Here is a 22,209-nt window from a genome sequence, read left to right on the forward strand (position 1 = left end):
AGAGTGTCCCATGCCTGAGTTTTTCGGGAATCAATGGAGGTTTTCGATTGGAATCCTTATGCCTTAGGTCAAAACGTCAATTATGAGTCATGGGGTGTATTATGAGCACCGAAATAAGGACTTTACGTGATGAACCAGTCTAGGAAGGCCAGACCTATGAATTGCCGGAGCAGATCTGACCTTAGAAAGCAGTTTGAGCGGTTGCATGGCATGGACTCGCCGAGTCTGATGAACAGACTCGGCGAGTAGCTTGAAGATTGCCTTAGAATGGTCCTGTCCGGGTTATGGGTTGGATCGGTGAGTCAGGGCGAGTTAGAGAGGGTTAACAGGTGGTCTGAGTCGAACTGGGACTCGCCGAGTTGTTCTTCAGACTCGGCGAGTTGAGTCGGGGTGGCCCCGCGATTCTTCCAGGAGGAACTCGTCGAGTCAGGGGGATACTCGACGTGTAGAAAGGGAATCTTACAGAATTGGTGAGGACGTCTAGACTCGCCGAGTTGCCCTAGCGCTCGCCGAGTCCGGTCAAAGTTGACCGTTGACCAGAGTGGACATGTGTTGTCTTCTTAGGGATAGTCAACATTAGAGATATAAAGTGTTAACTAGGGACATATAATGTTATAGGAGGATTAGAGCTCGGAGAATCGGGCACGAGGGATTCCCAAGGTTGTGAGATATCGAGACACGCGAGGTGAGTCTTCTCACTATACTTTACCTTGAGTAGGTAACCAGAGTTATATGATAGAGTATTTGTATGCTATGTATGTTATGTGTTGCACTGCATTCTTCTATGTGATTTATGCTATGCTTGTTTACAGAGTTAGAACCTGAGGGTTCACAGAGTATGGGTGCACGGACCCACAGAGTTGTAGCCTCGAGTGGCTAATATGTTTGATGTGGTATTTTGGGGAACTCACTAAGCTTTATGCTTACAGTGTTGGTGTTATTTGTTTCAGGTACTAGTGAGGATCGCGGGAAGGCGCCGGCCTGATCAGTGCACACACACGAGATTTTATATTATGCGATCTTGGGGTTTTTATATGTTATGAAATGAATTACAAACAATGATGTTTTTATGAATATTAAATGAATTTTGCCTTTATAAAATGCGAAAAATTGTTTTAAATGCTTGGTGTTACAATTTGGTATCAGAGCCTTAGTTTGAGGGATTCGAGTACACCTCCGGGCGTATTTGAACTCAAACTGAGGATTTGAGATGTAATTTTCAAAAGATTAAAAGATTTTTGAAAAGACGCAGAGCAAGAGATGTGTGTACGATTAGCCCGCGCCCGAACGGTGATTTCCCAAAATACCCTTACATTATGTGATGTTAATATTGATATGATGTATCTGCATGCTAGAGTAGGCTAGGCATTTCTATTAGAACTAGATTGGCCTGATTTGTGATGCCTTAGCCTAGGGAGAGGTGAGCTGCTATGAGATGCTTGAGAGTGAGTAGGTAGCAACGAGGGACTTATGAGAGATCTATTAGAGAGTGGTCTACGCATGATAGAGTACTTGAGACCTGGAATCCGAAGAGGAGGACTTGGAGTATATTCTGGTGCGGTGCGGACAGTAGTATTGGGCCCGTACTACTGGAAGCACCGGAGCGGGGTGCAGCCCAAGTAAGAATCTTTGGAATGCCAAGAATCAAGGAGGAAAGAGTTGACGAGTGTGAGTGTGTTCGTGGGGATTCTAAATTTATTGTATGTCGTATTTCAGAGGTAGATCATGGTGAGGACACGTTTCACGTCCGAGAGCAGTGGTACCAGTGAGGAGGATATCCGCCGGATCATCCAGGAGGAGGTAGCTGCAGCCATCAGGGCAGAGATTCCGGAGATGTTTGGGTCCATAAAGACCACGCTGATTGAGACGTTCGACGAGCATTATGCCGCTCTTACTGAGGCTGCTGCTGCAGCGGCTACCGCAGCGGTGACTGCTGCAAGGCCGTAGGGTGGGGATGCGTTACTATTTCGGGAATTCAGCAACACAAAACCACCAGAGTTCGATGGGACCCAGGATCCGGTGGCAGCGATGAGGTGGATATCTGATATTGAGGGGTGCTTCTTCACTTTCTCGTCTCCTGAGCATTTGAAGGTCCGATTCGCGTTGAACCAGCTTCGCTTGGGAGCGAAGGACTGGTGGAAGTTTGCAACGGCGCATTATACACCTGCTGAGCTTTCTGCGGTGACCTGGGAGAGGTTCACCACCATGTTTTGAGATGAGTACGTTCCCCAGGTGGAGAGGGAGCGTTTAGCACAGGAGTTTCTGACCCTCAAGCAGGGTACTGAGTCTGTTACAGCAATCACGAGGATGTTCCACGAGAGGGCGATGTTCTGCCTTGAGCACGTGCCCACTGAGCAGGCACGTATGAGCCGCTACTTGAGCACCTTGAGGCGGGATATTCGGGAGTTCGCTGCGAACTCCTCGTACCGGACATTTGCCGAGCTTCAGGCAAATGCCCGGAAGAGGGAGATCGAGCTTGAGACTCAGGCCAGGGAGGAGGCGGAGTCTCGGGGGAGGGATCGGCGACCGGCACAGTCGTAGCCGGCCGCCAAGCGGGCCAAGCCTGCTGATCCCAGACCAGGGAGCCAGAAGGGCCGCACTTGCGGAAAGTGCGGCAAGGGGCATGACGGAGTTTGCCGAGCGGGGTCTTGCTACAAATGTGGCAAGGAGGGGCACATGGCCAAGGACTGCCCTAAGGGGTTTGCAGTGTGCTTTCACTGCAACCAGACTGGACACCAGAAGGCTGAGTGTCCGCAGCTGCGCGGAGCACCTCAAGGATCTGCTCCTGTCGCCATCAGAGCTACAGAGAGTCGGCCTATGAAGACCGAGGCACCGAGAGCTCGATGGAGAGCCTTCCAGCTGACTGCGGAGGAAGTCCACGCTGCGCCCGATGTGGTGGCTGGTACGTTTCTTTTCATGTATTTATATTGATGTTGAAATATTATGCTTATATTAGGTTATGCGTAGGTACCTTCCTTGTGAATTCCGTGCCTGCTTTAGTGTTATTTGACTCGGGTGCGAGTCGGTCTTTTGTATCTTTGGCCTTTAGTCAGCATATCAGTGTTAGTCGTGAGGCATTGAGTCGGCCTCTGAGAGTTTCCATAGCTGATGATAGAGTGATTTGTGTCACGGGGGTCTTCCGGGGATGTGTGTTAGAGATTTTCGGGGTTGAGTTTCCGATTGACCTGATTCCTATCGCGATGGGTGATGTCTGTGTCATTGTGGGCATGGACTGGTTGAGCCGATTCGGCACAGTCATCGACTGCGAGCGTCAGCTGGTGACTATACGAGACCCTAGTGGGGGAGTTCTTTCGGTGTACGGCGAGGGTACGCGTTCGGGATCAGCCTTTTGTTCGGCCGCTAGAGCGAGGCAGTGTCTACAGCAGGGCTGTAAGGGTTTTGTGGCGTATGTGATGGATACGCGAGCGACTTCCGAGAGACCGAGTTCAGTTGGGGAGGTACTGGTGGTGCGTGAGTTTCCATATATCTTTCCCGAGGAGCTGCCGGGAGTACCTCCTGTGAGGCAAGTGGAGTTTGGTATTGATTTGATTCTGGGGGCCGCGCCTATCGCTAAGGTGCCTTATCGTCTTGCACCTCCAGAGATGCAAGAGTTATCCTCGCAGCTTCAGGAGTTGCTGGGGAAGGGATTCATTCGGCCGAGCAGCTCGCCGTGGGGAGCACCTATTCTGTTCGTCAAGAAGAAAGATGGTTCACACCGGATGTGCATTGATTACCGAGAGTTGAACAAGTTGACGATCAAGAACCGTTACCCATTACCGAGGATCGACGATTTATTTGATCAGTTGCAGGGAGCATCTTGGTTTTCCAAGATCGACTTGAGGTCGGGATATCATCAAGTGAAAGTGTGGGATGAGGACGTACAGAAGACAACATTCAGAACGCGATATGGGCATTATGAGTTTGTGGTGATGCCTTTTGGGCTCACCAACGCCCCGGCTGTATTCATGGATCTCATGAACAGGGTATGTAGACCGATGTTAGATCGGTCAGTGATTGTATTTATCGATGATATTTTGGTGTATTCGAGATCTAGAGAGCAGCATGAGGAGCATTTGAGGGAGGTCCTTGGGGTTTTGAGATCGGAGAAGCTTTATGCAAAGTTCTCCAAGTGTGACTTCTGGTTGCGGGAGGTCCAATTCCTAGGACATCTTGTTAATCAGGAAGGGATATTGGTCGATCCAGCCAAGGTTGAGGCGGTGATGAGTTGGGAGGTGCCGAAGTCACCCTCTGAGATCAGGAGTTTCCTTGGGTTGGCAGGGTATTATCGGAGATTTATTAAGGACTTCTCCAGAATTGCAGTGCCACTCACTAGATTGACCCGAAAGGGGGTTGCATTCTCATGGGGACCCGAGCAGCAGACCTCTTTTGAGACACTTCCCCAGAGATTGTGCGAAGCCCCGGTGTTAGCTCTCCCGGAAGGGATGGAGGATTTTGTAGTTTATTGTGATGCATCTATTTCGGGGTTGGGTGCAGTTCTGATGCAAAGAGGGCATGTAATAGCATATGCATCGAGGCAGCTGAAGCCTCACGAGGCGAGATATCCCACGCATGATCTAGAGCTGGGGGCGGTAGTGTTCGCCCTCAAGATTTGGCGTCATTACTTGTATGGGGTTCGTTGCACGATATACACGGACCATAAGAGTTTGAAGTACTTGATGGACCAGCCCAACCTAAACATGCATCAGAGGAGGTGGTTGGATGTGGTCAAAGATTATGATTGCGAGATCCTGTACCACCCGGGCAAAGCTAATGTGGTAGCAGATGCGTTGAGCCGTAAGGGGGAGAGCACTCCACTACGAAATGTATGTTTGAGGTTGACCGTGATAGCTCCAGTACTGGATGCCATTCGTGGGGCACAATCGGAGGCTATGCAACTGGAGATGCAGAAGAGAGAACGGGTCGTTGGTTTGGTTTTAGAGTTCGTTACGGATGTTCGAGGGTTGATGACCTTCCAGGGTCGGATTTGGGTACCGTTTGTGAGCGGTACGCGTACTACTTTGATGGAGGAGGCACATCGATCGAAATTCTCGATCCATCCCGGGGCTACAAAGATGTATTTGGATTTGAGGAGAGAATATTGGTGGCCCTGCATGAAGAGGGACGTCGCGTGGTTTGTCGAGAGGTGCTTGACCTGCCGTAGGGTTAAGGCCGAGCACCAGAGACCGCATGGCAAGTTGCATCCATTGGAGGTTCCCGAGTGGAAGTGGGAACAGATCACTATGGATTTCATCACCAAATTGCCAAGGACTGCCAGAGGGGTTGATGCAATTTGGGTGATTGTAGACAGATTGACGAAGAACGCTCACTTCCTTACCATTAGTGAGAGTTCTTTAGCAGAGAAATTGGCGGAGGTGTATGTGAGAGAAGTAGTATCTCGGCATGGGGTGCCGATCTCGATTGTTTCAGATCGTGATGTGCGTTTCACTTCCAGATTCTGGAAGAAATTTCATGAGGAGTTGGGTACTAGATTGCATTTTAGTACCGCATATCATCCCCAGACAGACGGTCAGAGTGAGCGGACGATTCAGACGCTCGAAGACATGCTTCGGGCGTGTGTGTTGGATTTTGGGGGTAGCTGGGATGCGTATTTGCCCTTGGCGGAGTTTTCCTACAACAACAGCCATCATTCGAGCATCGGTATGCCGCCCTTTGAGCTGTTGTATGGTAGGAGATGTCGGACCCCCATTTGTTGGGGAGAGGTGGGACAGAGAGTGATGGGCAGTACAGAGATCGTGCTTCAGACGACAGAGCAGATTCAGCAGGTTAGACAGAGGTTATTGACCGCCCAGAGCCGACAGAAAAGTTATGCAGACAGACGCCGGTCCGAGCTTGAGTTTCAGGTCGGCGACTTCGTACTCCTGAAGGTCTCTCCTTGGAAAGGAGTGATTCGATTCAGGAAGAGGGGCAAGTTGGGGCCCCGGTATATTGGGCCTTTTCGTGTGATTGCGAGGGTAGGACGGGTGGCCTACCGTTTGGAGTTGCCAATGGAATTGAGACAGATCCACGACACTTTTCATGTGTCGCAATTGAGAAAGTGTATAGCTGATGAGTCGACAGTAGTTCCATTAGAGGACATTCAGGTGGATGCGAGCCTGAATTATGCCGAGAGACCAGTGGCCATCAGAGATCGGAAGATCAAGGTTCTGAGGAATAAGGAGATACCTCTAGTGTTAGTTCAGTGGCAGCACCGGAAGGGATCGGAAATGACCTGGGAGCCGGAGCGTGAGATGCGGGAGCAACATCTGGAGCTATTTTCAGAGTGAGACTTCGAGGGCGAAGTCTAGTCCTAGTGGGGGAGAGTTGTAACAGCCCGAAATTCCAAGTATTGTTATATTTATGATTTTGGGTGTTTTAAGAGGGGACTCGGCGAGTTGGAGCTCAGACTCGCCGAGTAGGATCGCGGATCTGGTCGCGGGTTCGCGACTGGACTCGGCGAGTCCGGATATGGACTCGGCGAGTCCGCGCTGTTTAGCGAAACCCTAACTTCCCAGGTTTGGGACATATATAAGGGGCCTTATGGCCGTCGTTGTTCACCCTAGTCCTTTGAGTGAAACCCTAATACGATTGTGAGCATCTGGAGCAAAGTAGAAGACCATTATTGATCTTGGAAGTGTTATTTTGCAAGGAGGAGGAGGCTTGGTTAAGGGAACAACAGGAGAAGCCATATTCTGAGGGTTGGGGACACAGAGCAACGTTATTTAGGTAATATTTTCGAGTTGTTCCCTTCTATGTTGATGTGTATATGGATTTAGGGTTTATTGAACCCTTTTGTGGCTAGATCGAGTGTTTCCTTAGTCCCCCAAACGATTGGAACCCTATATTGGGACCCTTGGAAGTCCAGAGTGTCCCATGCCTGAGTTTTTCGGGAATCAATGGAGGTTTTCGATTGGAATCCTTATGCCTTAGGTCAAAACGTCAATTATGAGTCATGGGGTGTATTATGAGCACCGAAATAAGGACTTTACGTGATGAACCAGTCTAGGAAGGCCAGACCTATGAATTGCCGGAGCAGATCTGACCTTAGAAAGCAGTTTGAGCGGTTGCATGGCATGGACTCGCCGAGTCTGATGAACAGACTCGGCGAGTAGCTTGAAGATTGCCTTAGAATGGTCCTGTCCGGGTTATGGGTTGGATCGGTGAGTCAGGGCGAGTTAGAGAGGGTTAACAGGTGGTCTGAGTCGAACTGGGACTCGCCGAGTTGTTCTTCAGACTCGGCGAGTTAAGTCGGGGTGGCCCCGCGATTCTTCCAGGAGGAACTCGTCGAGTCAGGGGGGATACTCGACGTGTAGAAAGGGAATCTTACAGAATTGGTGAGGACGTCTAGACTCGCCGAGTCGCCCTAGCGCTCGCCGAGTCCGGTCAAAGTTGACCGTTGACCAGAGTGGACCTGTGTTGTCTTCTTAGGGATAGTCAACATTAGAGATATAAAGTGTTAACTAGGGACATATAATGTTATAGGAGGATTAGAGCTCGGAGAATCGGGCACGAGGGATTCCCAGGGTTGTGAGATATCGAGACACGCGAGGTGAGTCTTCTCACTATACTTTACCTTGAGTAGGTAACCAGAGTTATATGATAGAGTATTTGTATGCCATGTATGTTATGTGTTGCACTGCATTCTTCTATGTGATTTATGCTATGCTTGTTTACAGAGTTAGAACCTGAGGGTTCACAGAGTATGGGTGCACGGACCCACAGAGTTGTAGCCTCGAGTGGCTAATATGTTTGATGTGGTATTTTGGGGAACTCACTAAGCTTTATGCTTACAGTGTTGGTGTTATTTGTTTCAGGTACTAGTGAGGATCGCGGGAAGGCGCCGGCCTGATCAGTGCACACACACGGGATTTTATATTATGCGATCTTGGGGTTTTTATATGTTATGAAATGAATTACAAACAATGATGTTTTTATGAATATTAAATGAATTTTGCCTTTATAAAATGCGAAAAATTGTTTTTAAATTCTTGGTGTTACAAAAACTTTAAATAAAAGTCGAAAAAAAGAAAAAAAAAAGGTGAACCTTATAAAAGCCCAACATATTTTCATGTATTTCTTAAAAAACAAAAACACTATATAATTTCTTAGTGCATTAAAACTTTTATATTTTCTGAAAATCTTATTTAAGTCTTTTTGACCTTAGAAAAACTCAATTCATTTTCATCTAAGCATTAAAAAAAACACTATATTATTTTTTTAGTACACCAAAACCAATATATTTTTTAAAAATTTTAATCTAATGGATTGTAACAATCAAACAGTTGAGCAACAATTACCTAGCATTTTTTTGTTATCTAGGGTTTACCGAACTCAAAGCCTTAAGTTAGACATTTTGAAAAATATAAGGGTTTTAACGTATAAAAAATAATATATTGTTTTTTTTTAAGCATTTGATGAAAATGTGTTGGGTTTTCTAAGGTTTTACCAAAAAAAAAACAACAACTCATATTACATATTTTATAGAGTAAATTATAGTTTTGGTCTCTCCATATACATCTTTCTCTAGGTTTTGTCCTAGTTTTGAAATTTGACATCAACTAGTTGGCAAATCTATCAACAATGATCCCTCAGTGTGTTAACGTATGCATAAGTCTATTAAGGGCATCTCCAACCCTACACTAAAAAACCAGTTTTACACTATAAATTACACTATAATGCTCCAACCCTACACTATACCTAACATTATATATAATGTTGGATTTTAGTGTAACATTATATATACTCTAGGATTTTAGTGTAACATTATATATATTGTAGGATTTTAGTGTAACATTAAATATAATATTGAATAAAGAATAATATACTTAGAATATTTTTTTTTAGTGTTAAATATAATGTAATGGATTGGAGGACTTCAGTGATTACACTATATTTTACACTATAATTATAAGTATAGTGTAAAAAAATAATATTAAAGGTTGAAGATGGTCTAAGTACACATGAAAAAGACCAAATTGTCCATGTTTTGTCTTAATCTATTTTTTAGTTTCTAGATTTTAGAACTATTATTGTTATTTTCAATAAAGACAAAATTTCACAAATGGTCCTTATGGTTTTCATTATATCCGTAAAATGGTCCTTATAATTTTTTTTTTGTATGAATGGTCTCTATGGAGCAAACATTGCAGATAAATGGTCCTTATAACTAACATCATTACTTTTTTGTTAAATACAATGTGAAAAGACCACATTGCCCCTCTTTTTATTTTATTGTTAACCGGCGGGCCCCTCTCTCACACACACAAAATCACTTTTACTTGACCCACCCTCGATCGTAATCACATTATTTTGTTTTCAGTTCTAAAAAAAATTAAATCAAAATCCAAAAGCTAAAATTTCAAATCAAAATCAAAACCTAAAAGATCAAAACAAAATGATGTACAGATCGAGAGGCGGAAAATCTGTTAAATGCTCTACCATAAAGGCAGATAAGAAGATCCGATGAGGGTGGTGATAGAGGCGGGTGAGCAAATGGAGGCACATATAAGATCTGAGACGGAGGAGTTATTGTCAGAGAGGAGGTGGTCACATGTAATGGAGAGACGTAGGACAACAAATATAAGGTGGCAGTCAGTAATAGAAGAGGACATGGTTGGTGGTAGATGATGGGCAGGTAGGCGAAGAAAAGGGTGTTCATCAGAGATCCAAAAGCGGGACACTCAACCCCTTTCTCTTTAATAATATCTTATTTTATCTCCTTGATTTAGTTTTAAGTATTTATTATCTATCTAAAGTTTATAGATAACCAATTATATAATATATATATATATATATATATATATATATATATATATATATATATTATAGTAATATGTGAATCGTTTGTATGCGAGTGAATGTTTATATTAAAATACATATATATATATATATATATATATATATATATATATATATATATATATATATATATATATATATATATATATATATATATTATAGTAATATGTGAATCGTTTGTATGCGAGTGAATGTTTATATTAAAATACGACGTGTTTAAAAACGATTAGTTAAATGTAGGGGTTTTATATAACGTAGTAGATAGATAATGGCAAAGTAGTTAAATTAATAGAGAAATCATAAAAGAGTTGAACCATTGGAGAAACGATTTAATTAGAGGCCAATATTACTAAAATAGTAATGTGACTATATTTTTTTTACCTATGATATTGGTTTACCATTAGAGATACTCTAAATAAAAAGTTAAGACTTAAGAAAAAAAAAGCAGCAAGCAGCCACAGCTAATATCTTCTTGTTTGACTTTAATAAGTTACACGTACATAATGAATCTCCAAAATAAATAAGGGGATGGGTGTTATGTTTATTCGGTTTGGTTTAATTGATTTTATGACTTTTTAAACCGATAGTAACCAAATCTAATAAAGTTTGGTTTAATTGGTTTTGGGTTATTCGATTTGGTTTATCAGGTAAACCAAATATTCCCAACATCATTGAAGTGGCAAAACTGTAGGTTAGCACTTTAACTTAGCTTGTAAATATTTTTTTTGTCATTTTTTCAAAATAATAATAATAATAATAATAATAATAATAATAATAAATTTATAGTGTGTAAAATAAGATTATAAATTATGACTATATTATATAACAAATATCATAATAACTATATAAATCTATGAATAAAATAGTAAATATATATATATATATATATATATATATATATATATATATATATATATATATATATATATATATATATATATATATATATATATATATGCATTAAAATACACCCTCTGAGTTTCTTTCTAGCAGTTTATTCCATTCCGACTTGTTTCATTTTTAACTAAATTTTCCGATCTCATCAATTTGATAAATTGAAAATTAAAAAATAACTCATATTACTAAAATTAATCTATTAATTACTAAGTAAATAGGTCAAACCCACACATCTTCAATCTAATGTTGAGTCACACTACCCAATCCCATCAAGGTCAACTTCAAGATAAGTGAACCATAATCATGAACACGAGTGAGCAAAAAGCAATAAAAATTAAACCAAAAATCCAAATGATCATATGATTCATGATTCATGTCGCCCCTTTAAGAAACTGAAACCTGAATTATCAGAAATAAGTGGTGGGGGCTCCACATCTTCTATATTCATCTCATCCATTGATTTGGAGAGATCATCAACAGAGAATGGTATGCTGTATCACAAAACATGGAAATGTTTGCTTAGATATATACAAATTCATATTAAGAGAAAAAAAATGCCAAAAATAGAAAACAATATGAAGTTTTTTCTGATACGTCAACCTTGAGTCATCATCCAGCAAGAATGAGCTGCTCTCGGAATTATCTGAATCCATGAGCATTCTCATGTTCTGAATTACCTGAATTGCACAGAAATGAGATGAGATTAATAGTTAACAATATTGATAAATATATTAAATTTGTGTAAATTAAAACATACATCTGGAGAAAGGCTATGAGTGACATATTTGTCATCCGAATACCGAGTACTAATTCTGTATAGCTGTTGTCTGTTAAGAATCGGGCACATTACATGACTTATTTCATCTAGTGTCTTCTTTGGCTTTTGATGTATAACCTAAACCCAATAAATAAAAATCAAAGGTTGACTGAACAAAGAATTGATAACAATTAGATAATTCTATAAACTATTAAGAACATAAGTTGAAATACCAGGAACCCAACAGCTTGTCTTATGTGCTTAAGTTCATCCCAAGCTGATCCCACATACTAAAATTTGATTTCCAAAAATCAAATAAAGAAGATAGAAATAACATGCAAGAAAGAAAGAAAGAGAAAGAGAAAGAAAAGGCTACCTCTTCAGTTTCTTTGTAACACCAATGGTACAGTTTAGACAACCCTGCCTTCACATATTCTCCGTTACTGAAAGTTGTGCATTCTCGTCTCAACAGAACACTGCAAGCATAGATTAGAAAATAAAAAAATAAAATGAAAAAAGTTGCCTCGTGTAAATAAATAAGCATGCACGGAAATCTTCTTGTCTCATAACCTGTTGAATAATCGTGCATTGATGTAAGAAAAATTTTGCGTGAAGATTTTCCGAACCAAAAATGATGGCACCTACAAGGACAAAATATGTGAAGGAGATGAATCTTTTTTTTTTATATGGAAAATAGGCTAAAATTGAAAAACAATTTCATGACTTGTTAAAATTGGAGATTATAATATCTAGCACTAGTCCTTTTTCATAGCAAGTTTTGTTATAGTTAAAAAGAAAGATGGTTCATGGTGTTTTTGCTGTTATTGTAGAGCACTTAATGTTGTAACGATCAATGATAGATTTCCAAATCCAACTTCTGAGGATATGTTCAAACATATAAACAGAGTAAGAAATGTAGAGAGAGATATTGTTATTCCCAACTAACTCTTTATATATATATATTTAAAAACTAAGTTGCTATAACATTACAGCTAACAGCTCACTTGTAACCAACTGTAACTAACTTTCTATTTACAATGCTAACGTGTGATTGCTAATGTGTCATAATCTCAACATCCTCCCCTCAATATGCACTTTGATGGATGTCATCAAAGTGCATCTTGCCTATTAGGCTTTCCGCAAAGAGAGTATATTATTAATTGCGATAGTCAGAGTGTTACGGACCTATGGATCTGAGCAAGAACTCGATGTACCATTCCCACACAAAACACATTGATATCCGTTATCACTGGTTTAGAGAAGCAATCAAGGAATGAGAGTTGAAGTTATCAAAGATCAACACAAATGACAATCTGCATATATGTTGACTAAGGTGGTGACAGAAGAGAAAAACAAATTATGTACCAACATAGTTGGGATGAGGATTGTTGGACGGAGACGAGAGGGGGAGATTTGTTGACTTCCAACCTCCATCTAGAAGCCCACCATTTTCCATGGAAACATTTTCTTCCTAGGGTGACAAGCTTTTCTTCCTATCCTATGATGAACACATTATCTTTTTTATTTTTATTTTTATTTTTTTGTAGAAGCGGCAAACGAATTAAGTGGAAGCCTACTCGTAATATTTCAACGAGCACCTCGGGTTCAAGCTCCTTTACAAGGCAAACCCGGCCCCCATAGGGATTTTCAGGGAAAAATTCCCCACATGTGGTACCACAAGAGGTAGTTTAATGGAATCGAACTCTCAACCTCACGCTTCACATGAGTATAAAACCCGGTGCATCAACCCAGCTAGGATGAACACATTAAATGGATGTTGGAGAAATGGTGACTACCACAGATATAAATAGAGGCTTCATCTTCAGTTATAAAACATCCCACAGAGAGAAATAGATAGTATAACACTTAGAGTGAGAGTGTTAATGAGATGGTTGTTTTTTTGTACAGTTGAGTCTCAGAGTTTCTCCTCCTATTGTAATTATATTTTTGTGTTGAATTGAAGAGTTTCTCCTTCAGTTAATTTAGTATTTTTTTTTCTTGAACTAGATATAGAATTTCCTTATTTGGGTTATTCGGGCCATTTCGGTTTATTTGGGTTATTCGGTTCAAGTGACTTCATTTTCCGGGACGGTCATTTTGGCCCGATTAAACCTTTATTTGGGTAACCCGGACCGAATAACCCGAATTGGGCAAAATAGATACCTGAGAACCGACCCAAATAACTTATTCGGTCCTAATTCGGGTCGGTCCGTGTTTCAGTTTTGGTTCAAGTATTCTGTCCAAACGCACATCCCTACTTCATGGTACCATCAATGACACCAAGTTTTTTATTCTCTCCTAATGTTATCTGAATCTAGAATAGTTTTCATTTCCATTCAGATGAGTAGATACCAAAAACATGTTAGTTTTACTCTTTTTGGACAAAGTATTACTAGAAGAATTGGAACTAGGATCGATAATAGGATTTGTATTCATATTGTAGAAGAAATCAAGTAGAAATGCGGAAACGATTAAAATCGAATACCATTCAAACGCATGAACAGACTAAAAAATGTAGACAGAGAATTGATAGAGAGAGAGATTGTTGTAATAAGATCTCTTAATCTGTTTATTCCCAACTAACTTTTTATATATAGTTACAAAGTACGTTGCTATAACATTACAACTAACAGCTAATTTCTAACTACTTGTAACAAACTGTAACTAACTTTCTATTTACAATGTTGACGTGTGATTGCTAATTAATGTGTCATAATCTCAACAACCATGGAGCTACTTACTTTTATCAAAATTGAATTACGAGTGACATACCACCAAGTATATATGAATACGTCCTAGAGATATTCATAAAACTGCAATTTGACTAATAATAGTCATTATGAGTATTAAGTTATGCGCTTTAGTCTAATGCTCCCTCTACCTTCTAAGCCAATTTGAATCTAATATTTTGCTCTTACCTTCATAAATTTGTGTTAGTTGACATTTGAATAATAACATTAATTGGATCATGTTCAAAAAAAACTTTTGAATATTAAGGCTTTGTCATTTTTTTATCAAATTACTCACAAAATGTGCATTTGGCTTGCAAGAATTGAAACTGTTTCTAAATGTTTAACGATTTAGGGTCAAACAATGTAGAGGTGTGCAAAAAACAATGTAGAGGTGTGCAAAATAACCGAAACCATAACAAAAAAAAAACCTTTTAAAAAATAGACAATTTGGTTTCTTTTAAAAAAAAGAATTTTTTAAAGTTCGGTTTGGTTTCTTTATATATAAATGTTGCAAAAGTCGTGAGTGAGATGGTCCACTAGGGACTAGAGCTAGGTTGATCAAATGGATTACCTAAGTTGTAAATCAATTAATTTAGCAAAATATATAACCAATATTATAACAAAATAAGCTAATAAAAAGCTCAAAGAAAAATATGCTCTAAGTGTTAAACAGTTTATAAGCTAGCTTTCTAAAACACTACTAGCATTCTAACAACCTTATGAAATTTAAAAAAAAAAATATCCCAAATATACCATTTGTTAATAAATAATAGTAATTAGCAATAAATCAGTAAACAACATGTAATTTTAATCTAGTAATTTTTTTTATCAATTTCGTGGCTCTCGGCCTCACCTCACCCATAATGGATTTTTATTTACTGCTATTTTTCTGTAACTTTGGCACATTAATTAATTTAAGTTACTTTCACCTTTGTACAACTTTGTAGTAAAAAAAAGTAACTATTTTAAATTCATTATTTAAAATGTTGTCCATGCCTTTTATGCTTGTTTAAGTTTTATTTTTGCATAAAGATATATCGAGTTATGATAACATTGAGGGTCACTCAGTGAGATGCAAGAAATTTATGACAATGTAGCAAATATGATATCAGATGCAAGAACTTTCACTTAAACATAAACAATCGGGAGAAAAGTTATTTAGTGCTTACTTTAATTTAATGAAATGTATTTCGTATTTGTCTTATAATATTGAATGATGTCTCTACATACCCCTTTATGTCATTAACATTTCCTATTAGCTTACCGGCTAGTTTTTACCAAACATCATTTTTATCGACTAACTTTTCAGCTAGTCTGTCAAACATAATTTGTTTTTAAAAGAGCTTGTCAAAAGCGAAGTAAGTTCAATGGACCATTTTGGATGAGGATAAATTTGGAAAGTTTCTCATACACTTAAGCTTCCGGGGTTCTCTCATTTACTAAGTCTTTTTTGAGTACCTTCTAAATAAGAAATTAGGTGAAACAGTTGGTTGCTTATACAAAGTTACATTTGTCAACAGAAGATGGTGATATGGCCATGGAATCAAATGTTAGCCTATATGTTGTTAGCCCACATGTTTCTTGTTCCATCTAGATTACTTGTATCGTCTCTCTTTCAATAAGAATATGGCTCAATTATCATCAAAGACAATATTAGACACTCATTGGAATTGTCAAAGAAAGTTTAACCGAATGTTAAAGACTTTCAACAAATGATGCTACATGGAAAACGCTCAAGAAATGCACGACAAGTTCATCAAAAATATTTCAGTTAGGGGGTTGTCATGTTCACACCTTGCAAGAGCAGTGTGCAAATGTCACAAGCATGCTTCTTGCTTAGGAGTAGGCAGTAGTTGTTAGTCTGATGCTTCTTAAGAAACCCCAATAATTTGGAATATTTGTTTCTTTTCTTCAGTATTTAAACTCAGTTACTAAAAAAACAAGCTTATTCCAACTTAACTTTCTTTCTTTTGCAGTTCCTTCTCAGTCTCACCCTAAGAAGAATACTCTCACTTTCTTAAATCCAATACTCTTATAGCTTCGATTAGACCTGACAAGGTAATATAGTTGTGACAGTGGCACAGGTTTGTTAGAAAATTTGGGGTATAGAAAGACTTGGAAATTCTGAGAATCGTGTTGAGCACTTTCAGAGTAAAGTATTTGGGTGGTACTCCCAATCTTCTTTAATCGGGTAAGACTCAGAGAGACAAGAACAGAGAGTGTTTTTATGATATGATTTCGTATGTACCAGAAAAGGAGACCAAAAATTGATGTATGATCTCTGTCTGAAAACTGTCATATGACAGTTTTAACTGTCACAAACCACCAAAAACTAGGTCAGTTCCCAAAAAGCCGAATTTCTAATTCACTTTTATATAGCAACATAACACATAAAAAAAAATTCGCGTTGACCTGGCAGTTCGATCCCGGCCAGCGGCTCTACCCCTTGGACCCCGCCAGGGGCTACCGCTCCTTGGACCCCGCTCCCAGGGACGCTGCCCCCGAACCCCTGTTTGTTCAGGGGCTTCGCCCCTAAATGACAGTGTACTTTGAAAACTTGATCAAACTTAAATAAGTATGCACTCCACACCTCTCTTACTTGTTTAATATTTATCAAGATCATTTTTGGTCAACAAATTAATCCTATTACACTTAAATAAGATTGATAATAAAAAAGCACCAACAAAGTTCATGGCATAATAGTAAGAGCTAAATACAAGAAACAGCAAAACCTACTTTCATTTATTTGTGCATTATAGGAACGTATTATTTATTTCTATTAAAGAATGGTACTTTCAAAATGAATCTTATTAAGGCTTAGTACTTTGAAAAAATACTCAATTATAGCATTCCACTTTCAATCTTTTCCTTATTGGGACATTATACTTTGAAAAATCTATTTGATTATAGCATCAAAATTAGCTTTCTATTTGGAAGATATTGCTATAATTAGGTAATTTTCTCAAAGTATGATGCTATATAGATGCTTTTAAATTCAATGCTTAAAAGTAACACAAAGGAATTAAATAGTGTGCTATAATAATCAATTCAATGAAAATATATTGCTGCTTCACATCTTCTTGCATTTGACCCTAATTGAAATGAATGCACTTATAGCTTCTATATGTTGAATGGATATCTAATACTAAAGAAAACATGATAAATGAGAAACAAGATGTGAGGAATAGTGCACTTACATAGTAAGATTTCAATATGTTTAGGAAGCTATCAAGGTTGTTTTGGATCCCTTGCCAATGATCAATGAGAATATCCTGAGAATCATTTGTTTCATTTAGGAACTCTGGTTCAAAATCTCTTGGTGCCTGGAACATTTGCAAATAACATGTTAAGAAGTTTCAATGGGATTTAATTTAAAACAAAAATGAAAAATAATTTATATAGACAGTAAGTAAAGTAAAGTACCTGAATGCACAATTTAAGCAAGGAAGAAATCTGTTTCTTTAAGTTGTCACGTATCATCCCATATATTTTTTCAACATATACTGTTAATTTCTGCTTGAACAGGAAAGCTGGGCAATTGGCTTCAGCTTGCTCCAACATGAACAACAAGAGCAATGTTGATACATTAGATAACCAATAGGCTAGGACATGGTTATTGTTACCTTGTATCTTCAATCAAAAGAAAGCATATGTTATTAAATATAATAATGAGATGTAGGTGTACCTCATGAATATTATAAATATTTTAACAATTCATACCTCGATTGATTGGCCTATGGTATGAATTATACGATCAAAAAAACTGGTTTTTTCTACTTCAAAAGATTGCCATTGTCTCAAACATTTGTATATGATGCAAGCAGCGACTGGACGCCCTTTTGAGAATCCAAGGTGTTGGGTGATGCATCGGATGAGTAAATCTTGATATTCCTGTTGTTTCTCATAAAGTGACTTCTGTGGTCTTTCCTCCATATCAGCGACCTTCAACTGCATTGAAGTGCTATGAAGATCCTGTAACATTTTAAAAGAGACATAAGAACATGAGTTAACTCAATTCAAAAGGCGCAGAAAGAGACCCATCTTCAAATGGGCATAATTTGATCCCCTTATAAAAATAAATGGGTATATGTCTTTGAGGTATATAATATATCTTGAAATTACTAAACTTTCTTCCTTGTGAATTTAAACACTTTGTGTTTTATTTACTTCCATTCTTTGTCGACTACAAAGTCACGTATATAGCACTATATAATTTTGAAATTACAAGTAAACCCTAATCCAATTTTTGAAAAACTTGGACTTCTGATCATACGAGTTTTTGTACTTTTGATCTTCTGTTATTGTTCCATTTTTTTAGTATTAGACTTTATATGTAAGACGAAAATGGAGTATCTTTATGAGTACCAAAATTGACTTCAACTGCGATGCCATTAATAAGGCCTGTTGACGAAGAACCTTATTTTCCAATTCTATGTTGATGAGCTTCTCCTCAAGCCTAGCAAGCATAAGGACAAGGATACATCAAATTTAAGTAATAAGACTTGATTTGCTTTTAGACTTGTTGTGCATTCAAAGAAAGACAAATAAAAAGTAATCTCATTATGATGAAAGTAGTGTAACACACCTATTCATAGATTCCTGAAGTTGATTCGCCCTTTTTTCAGTTTCTTCCAACTTCTGCTGCTTACTTTCACTTAATTTTTCTTCTTTTAGGTTTCTCTCTGATTCTAACAAAGTCTACAGGCCAACAATTATGTAAGGTGAGGCTTATTAATTAGTAGATTCAATGCATGATTGAACCACGTGGAATTCCAGTGGATTTACAATGGATTTGGAGTTACGATGCCCATTGAACTTTTGAATGGGAAAATGATTAATAAAAAAACAATATATATATATATATATATATATATATATATATATATATATATATATATATATATATATATATATATATATATATAGGTAAAGTGAATATACCTAACAACCTTATATAAGCTTAGGTACCTAACCACATTATACTATATTGTTTTGCATTATATTTCCATTGCAATCGTCTAAGGTTCTTAAACTTCAACCCTTAACTTGATTTACTTCCAAGATTTTCAGACATTCACCATTATATTCCTCCTACACCATTGATTTGTAACGGTAGTATATAAAGCCCACCAGGGGGTCTTCGACAGAAAGACCTCATTTGAAGGAAGATAATAGTGAAAGTCCAAAGATTTTGGAAGCAATTGAGTTATGAGGTTGAATTTTAAGAACTTTGGGTGATTACAATGCAAATATGATGCAAAATTACGTAGTATGATGTGGTTAGGTACCTAAGCTTATATAAAGTTATTAGGTATATTCACTGTACCCTATATATATATATATATATATATATATATATATATATATATATATATATATATATATATATATATATATATATATATATATATATATATATATATATATATATATATATATATATATATATATATATATACTTTTAGTTCAATGGAATTCCATTTAACTTTATAGAGTTGGGTGCATTAATGTCAACATTACCTTCAATTCTTCCACTGTTTCACTTAATTTGTCAATCTTTTCCTGTGAAGATTCTCGATCCATGGTAAGCAATGCATTTGTTACATTAACTTTAGCCTGCATGGCTTGCAGGGAGTTTTGTAATTCCAGAATTTCCTGTCCATTTGCTTCTTCCAACTCAGTCTGCATCATTATCCCTTCTCATATTCATCCTAATATTTAACGCCACAGATATTTAATCACTCAAATTTAATTTAGTTCACATTACCTTCAAGCGCTTTTGCAACTGTAAATCCAAAGTGAGGTCTTCCACTTGCGCTTGAAGCTTATCCTTTGCTTCTTGGAGTGCACCCTTTTCCCTTGCAGTCTGTATCTGTTGAAGATGAGCAAAGCAACGTATATGTGCAGTTTCACGTTCCTTGGTAAGCAATGCATTTGTTTCATTAACTTTAGCATGTATTGCTTGCAGGGAGTTGTGTAAATTCAGAATTTCATGTCCTTTTGCTTCTTCCAAATCAGTCTGCATGATCATCCATTCTCATTTCTTCAGGATTCAAACATATCAATCGATTGAGTATATTTAATAGAACAATAATATATACAGTCCAAGTTAATGGTAATATCTAATAGGTATTATGTATGGCACTATGGCAGACTGAGTGTATCAAAACTAAATACCTGGGGTTGATACGATTTTTGTAAGTCGGGGAAGAAACCCCTTTTAGAATCAAATTCCAGAGAGATTTTCATTTTCGAAAGTGCAAGACGTCGGCTTTGGAAGGAGGACGATTTTGGATTTTGAAGATGACTCTCAGTTCGAATTAATGGAAGAGGGACGCCTTGATTTTGAGATACTCCCTGATTCCTTCTTCAGTGAGAGAATTAAAAATCAAAACACATTAACTCTCCGGTGAAGCTTTGGAAAGTCGAATTCTTTTTTGCCGGCAAAGAAATCAAAGTTCAGAAGACGTCCGGCGAGGTCGTTATGTCGCGATCAGCAACAACTTCCCAAGATGACGCCGCTTATGTCTCTGAGAATTGAGATCACTTCACTATATCTTATTTTCACTGTTTGATTTTATAAAATCCTTTTATAACTATTCTAAATAATTAATTTCTTTTAAGTTTTTTTTTTCAAATTTTTTTAACAAAGTATTCTTGTCTATCTTAAAAATCTATAAAAGCCACTTATCTATCTTATCATTTAAAATGTATATCATGTGCATGCTTGACAAAACTACTTAGAAGGTTGTACCCCAAAAACTACTAATTGAAAACTAAAAGTTGTAGTTTCAATATATAAATGTTTTACAAAAATAGTTGTTAGCTTTTAAGTTAGTAAAATCAGTTAAAAGCTCACATATATAAGCTATTTGAAGTAGCTTTTTGAGTGGGGCATATTTTATTAAAATAAAAAGATTAAAAGTTCCTACTGTCAACAAAGTTTTTCCCTTTTCGAGTTTTTTCCTAGAATCTAAAAGCTAAAACTACTCAAAAGTTTTGTGTCAAACATGTCCTATATTTATGGAATTACTTAATAGTAATAATATAATTTTCTATATGGAGGACGTATGGGACTGGGTGTCGAATCCATATCCGGAGGACGATTAGGTGGTGTTATGTATGCCTGAGACTGAGAACGATTACGATCCAGTAATGCCCCTACCGCCTACTCCAGTATCAGCTGACGAGGATCCATTCGAAGATGAGGAAGAACCCAATGAGGAGGAACAACCTGGCGATGAGATCGGTGGAGTACCTGTAGATAGTTCACCCTATCCAGATTCGTTTTCCCACCAGAATACTCATGAGGAGGACCCTAATGAGTCAGATTCATCCCTAGGGACTGTTGCCCCACCTTCTCCATCCCCTCTCAGTATTCATACCCCAGGATGCATGATTATTACCACCCCCAGAAAATCGATTCATATCCCTTCCCACAAGAGGGCAACCTCACCTCCATCATCCCCAAATCCATCGAAGAAACCCCGCCTCACCCACAAATGGACACCCCATGTGGATGAGTGGATCCATGAGGATAATATTGGTTTTTATGAAGTTGGAGAGTCGTCCCAAGCGCCGACGGGATTCCATCCTAGAGGATCCCACTAATCGAGCGATCTTAGTGTTAGTCTCGCATGTTGCACGACACGAGGATCGCATACATCGAGTGGAGGAGGATTGCAACTCGTAATGGAGGGAGTTCAGGATGTTAGCTAGTAGATTTAGGGGGTTAGAGCAAAAGAGAGATTACTACAAGATGAGGATCCTTCATGCTTATGATCATCTGGAGGAGACTCGTTCTCTCGTATAGTATCAGCCTATCATAATTGAGAATCTCGAGTAGCAGGTGAGAGAAACGGAGTTGAGGTTGTTAGTATCCAAAATAGGATCGGCCATTATGGAGGTGATGATCAGTTGCCTCCAACATCAATTAGCTTAGATTGTATCATCCATAAATTTTACGCCAAATTTAAACTTTTTCAAACATAAATAAAAACCAAATAGCATTGTTTACAAAATGTTTTC

General features: G+C 38.2%; 1 protein-coding gene across 1 annotated transcript; it reads right to left on the reverse strand.

Annotated features, from left to right (window-relative positions):
* Positions 1–10,866: 10,866 nt before the first annotated feature.
* Positions 10,867–20,803, reverse strand: LOC111910884 (myosin-11). The gene is made up of 13 exons (XM_052766238.1): positions 20,359–20,803; positions 19,702–20,200; positions 18,767–18,879; positions 18,547–18,637; positions 17,902–18,153; positions 17,605–17,811; positions 17,379–17,504; positions 12,020–12,090; positions 11,826–11,925; positions 11,683–11,739; positions 11,450–11,587; positions 11,293–11,369; positions 10,867–11,183 (listed from the first exon to the last, which is right to left on the reverse strand). Exons 2-13 carry the CDS (start codon positions 19,870–19,872, stop codon positions 11,057–11,059), a joined length of 1,530 nt encoding a protein of 509 aa, XP_052622198.1. The 5' UTR covers positions 19,873–20,200; positions 20,359–20,803; the 3' UTR covers positions 10,867–11,056.
* Between the last annotated feature and the right edge of the window lie 1,406 nt (positions 20,804–22,209).

This window comes from Lactuca sativa, chromosome 8 (assembly GCF_002870075.4).
Source record: "Lactuca sativa cultivar Salinas chromosome 8, Lsat_Salinas_v11, whole genome shotgun sequence".
Lineage (NCBI taxonomy): Eukaryota > Viridiplantae > Streptophyta > Magnoliopsida > Asterales > Asteraceae > Lactuca > Lactuca sativa.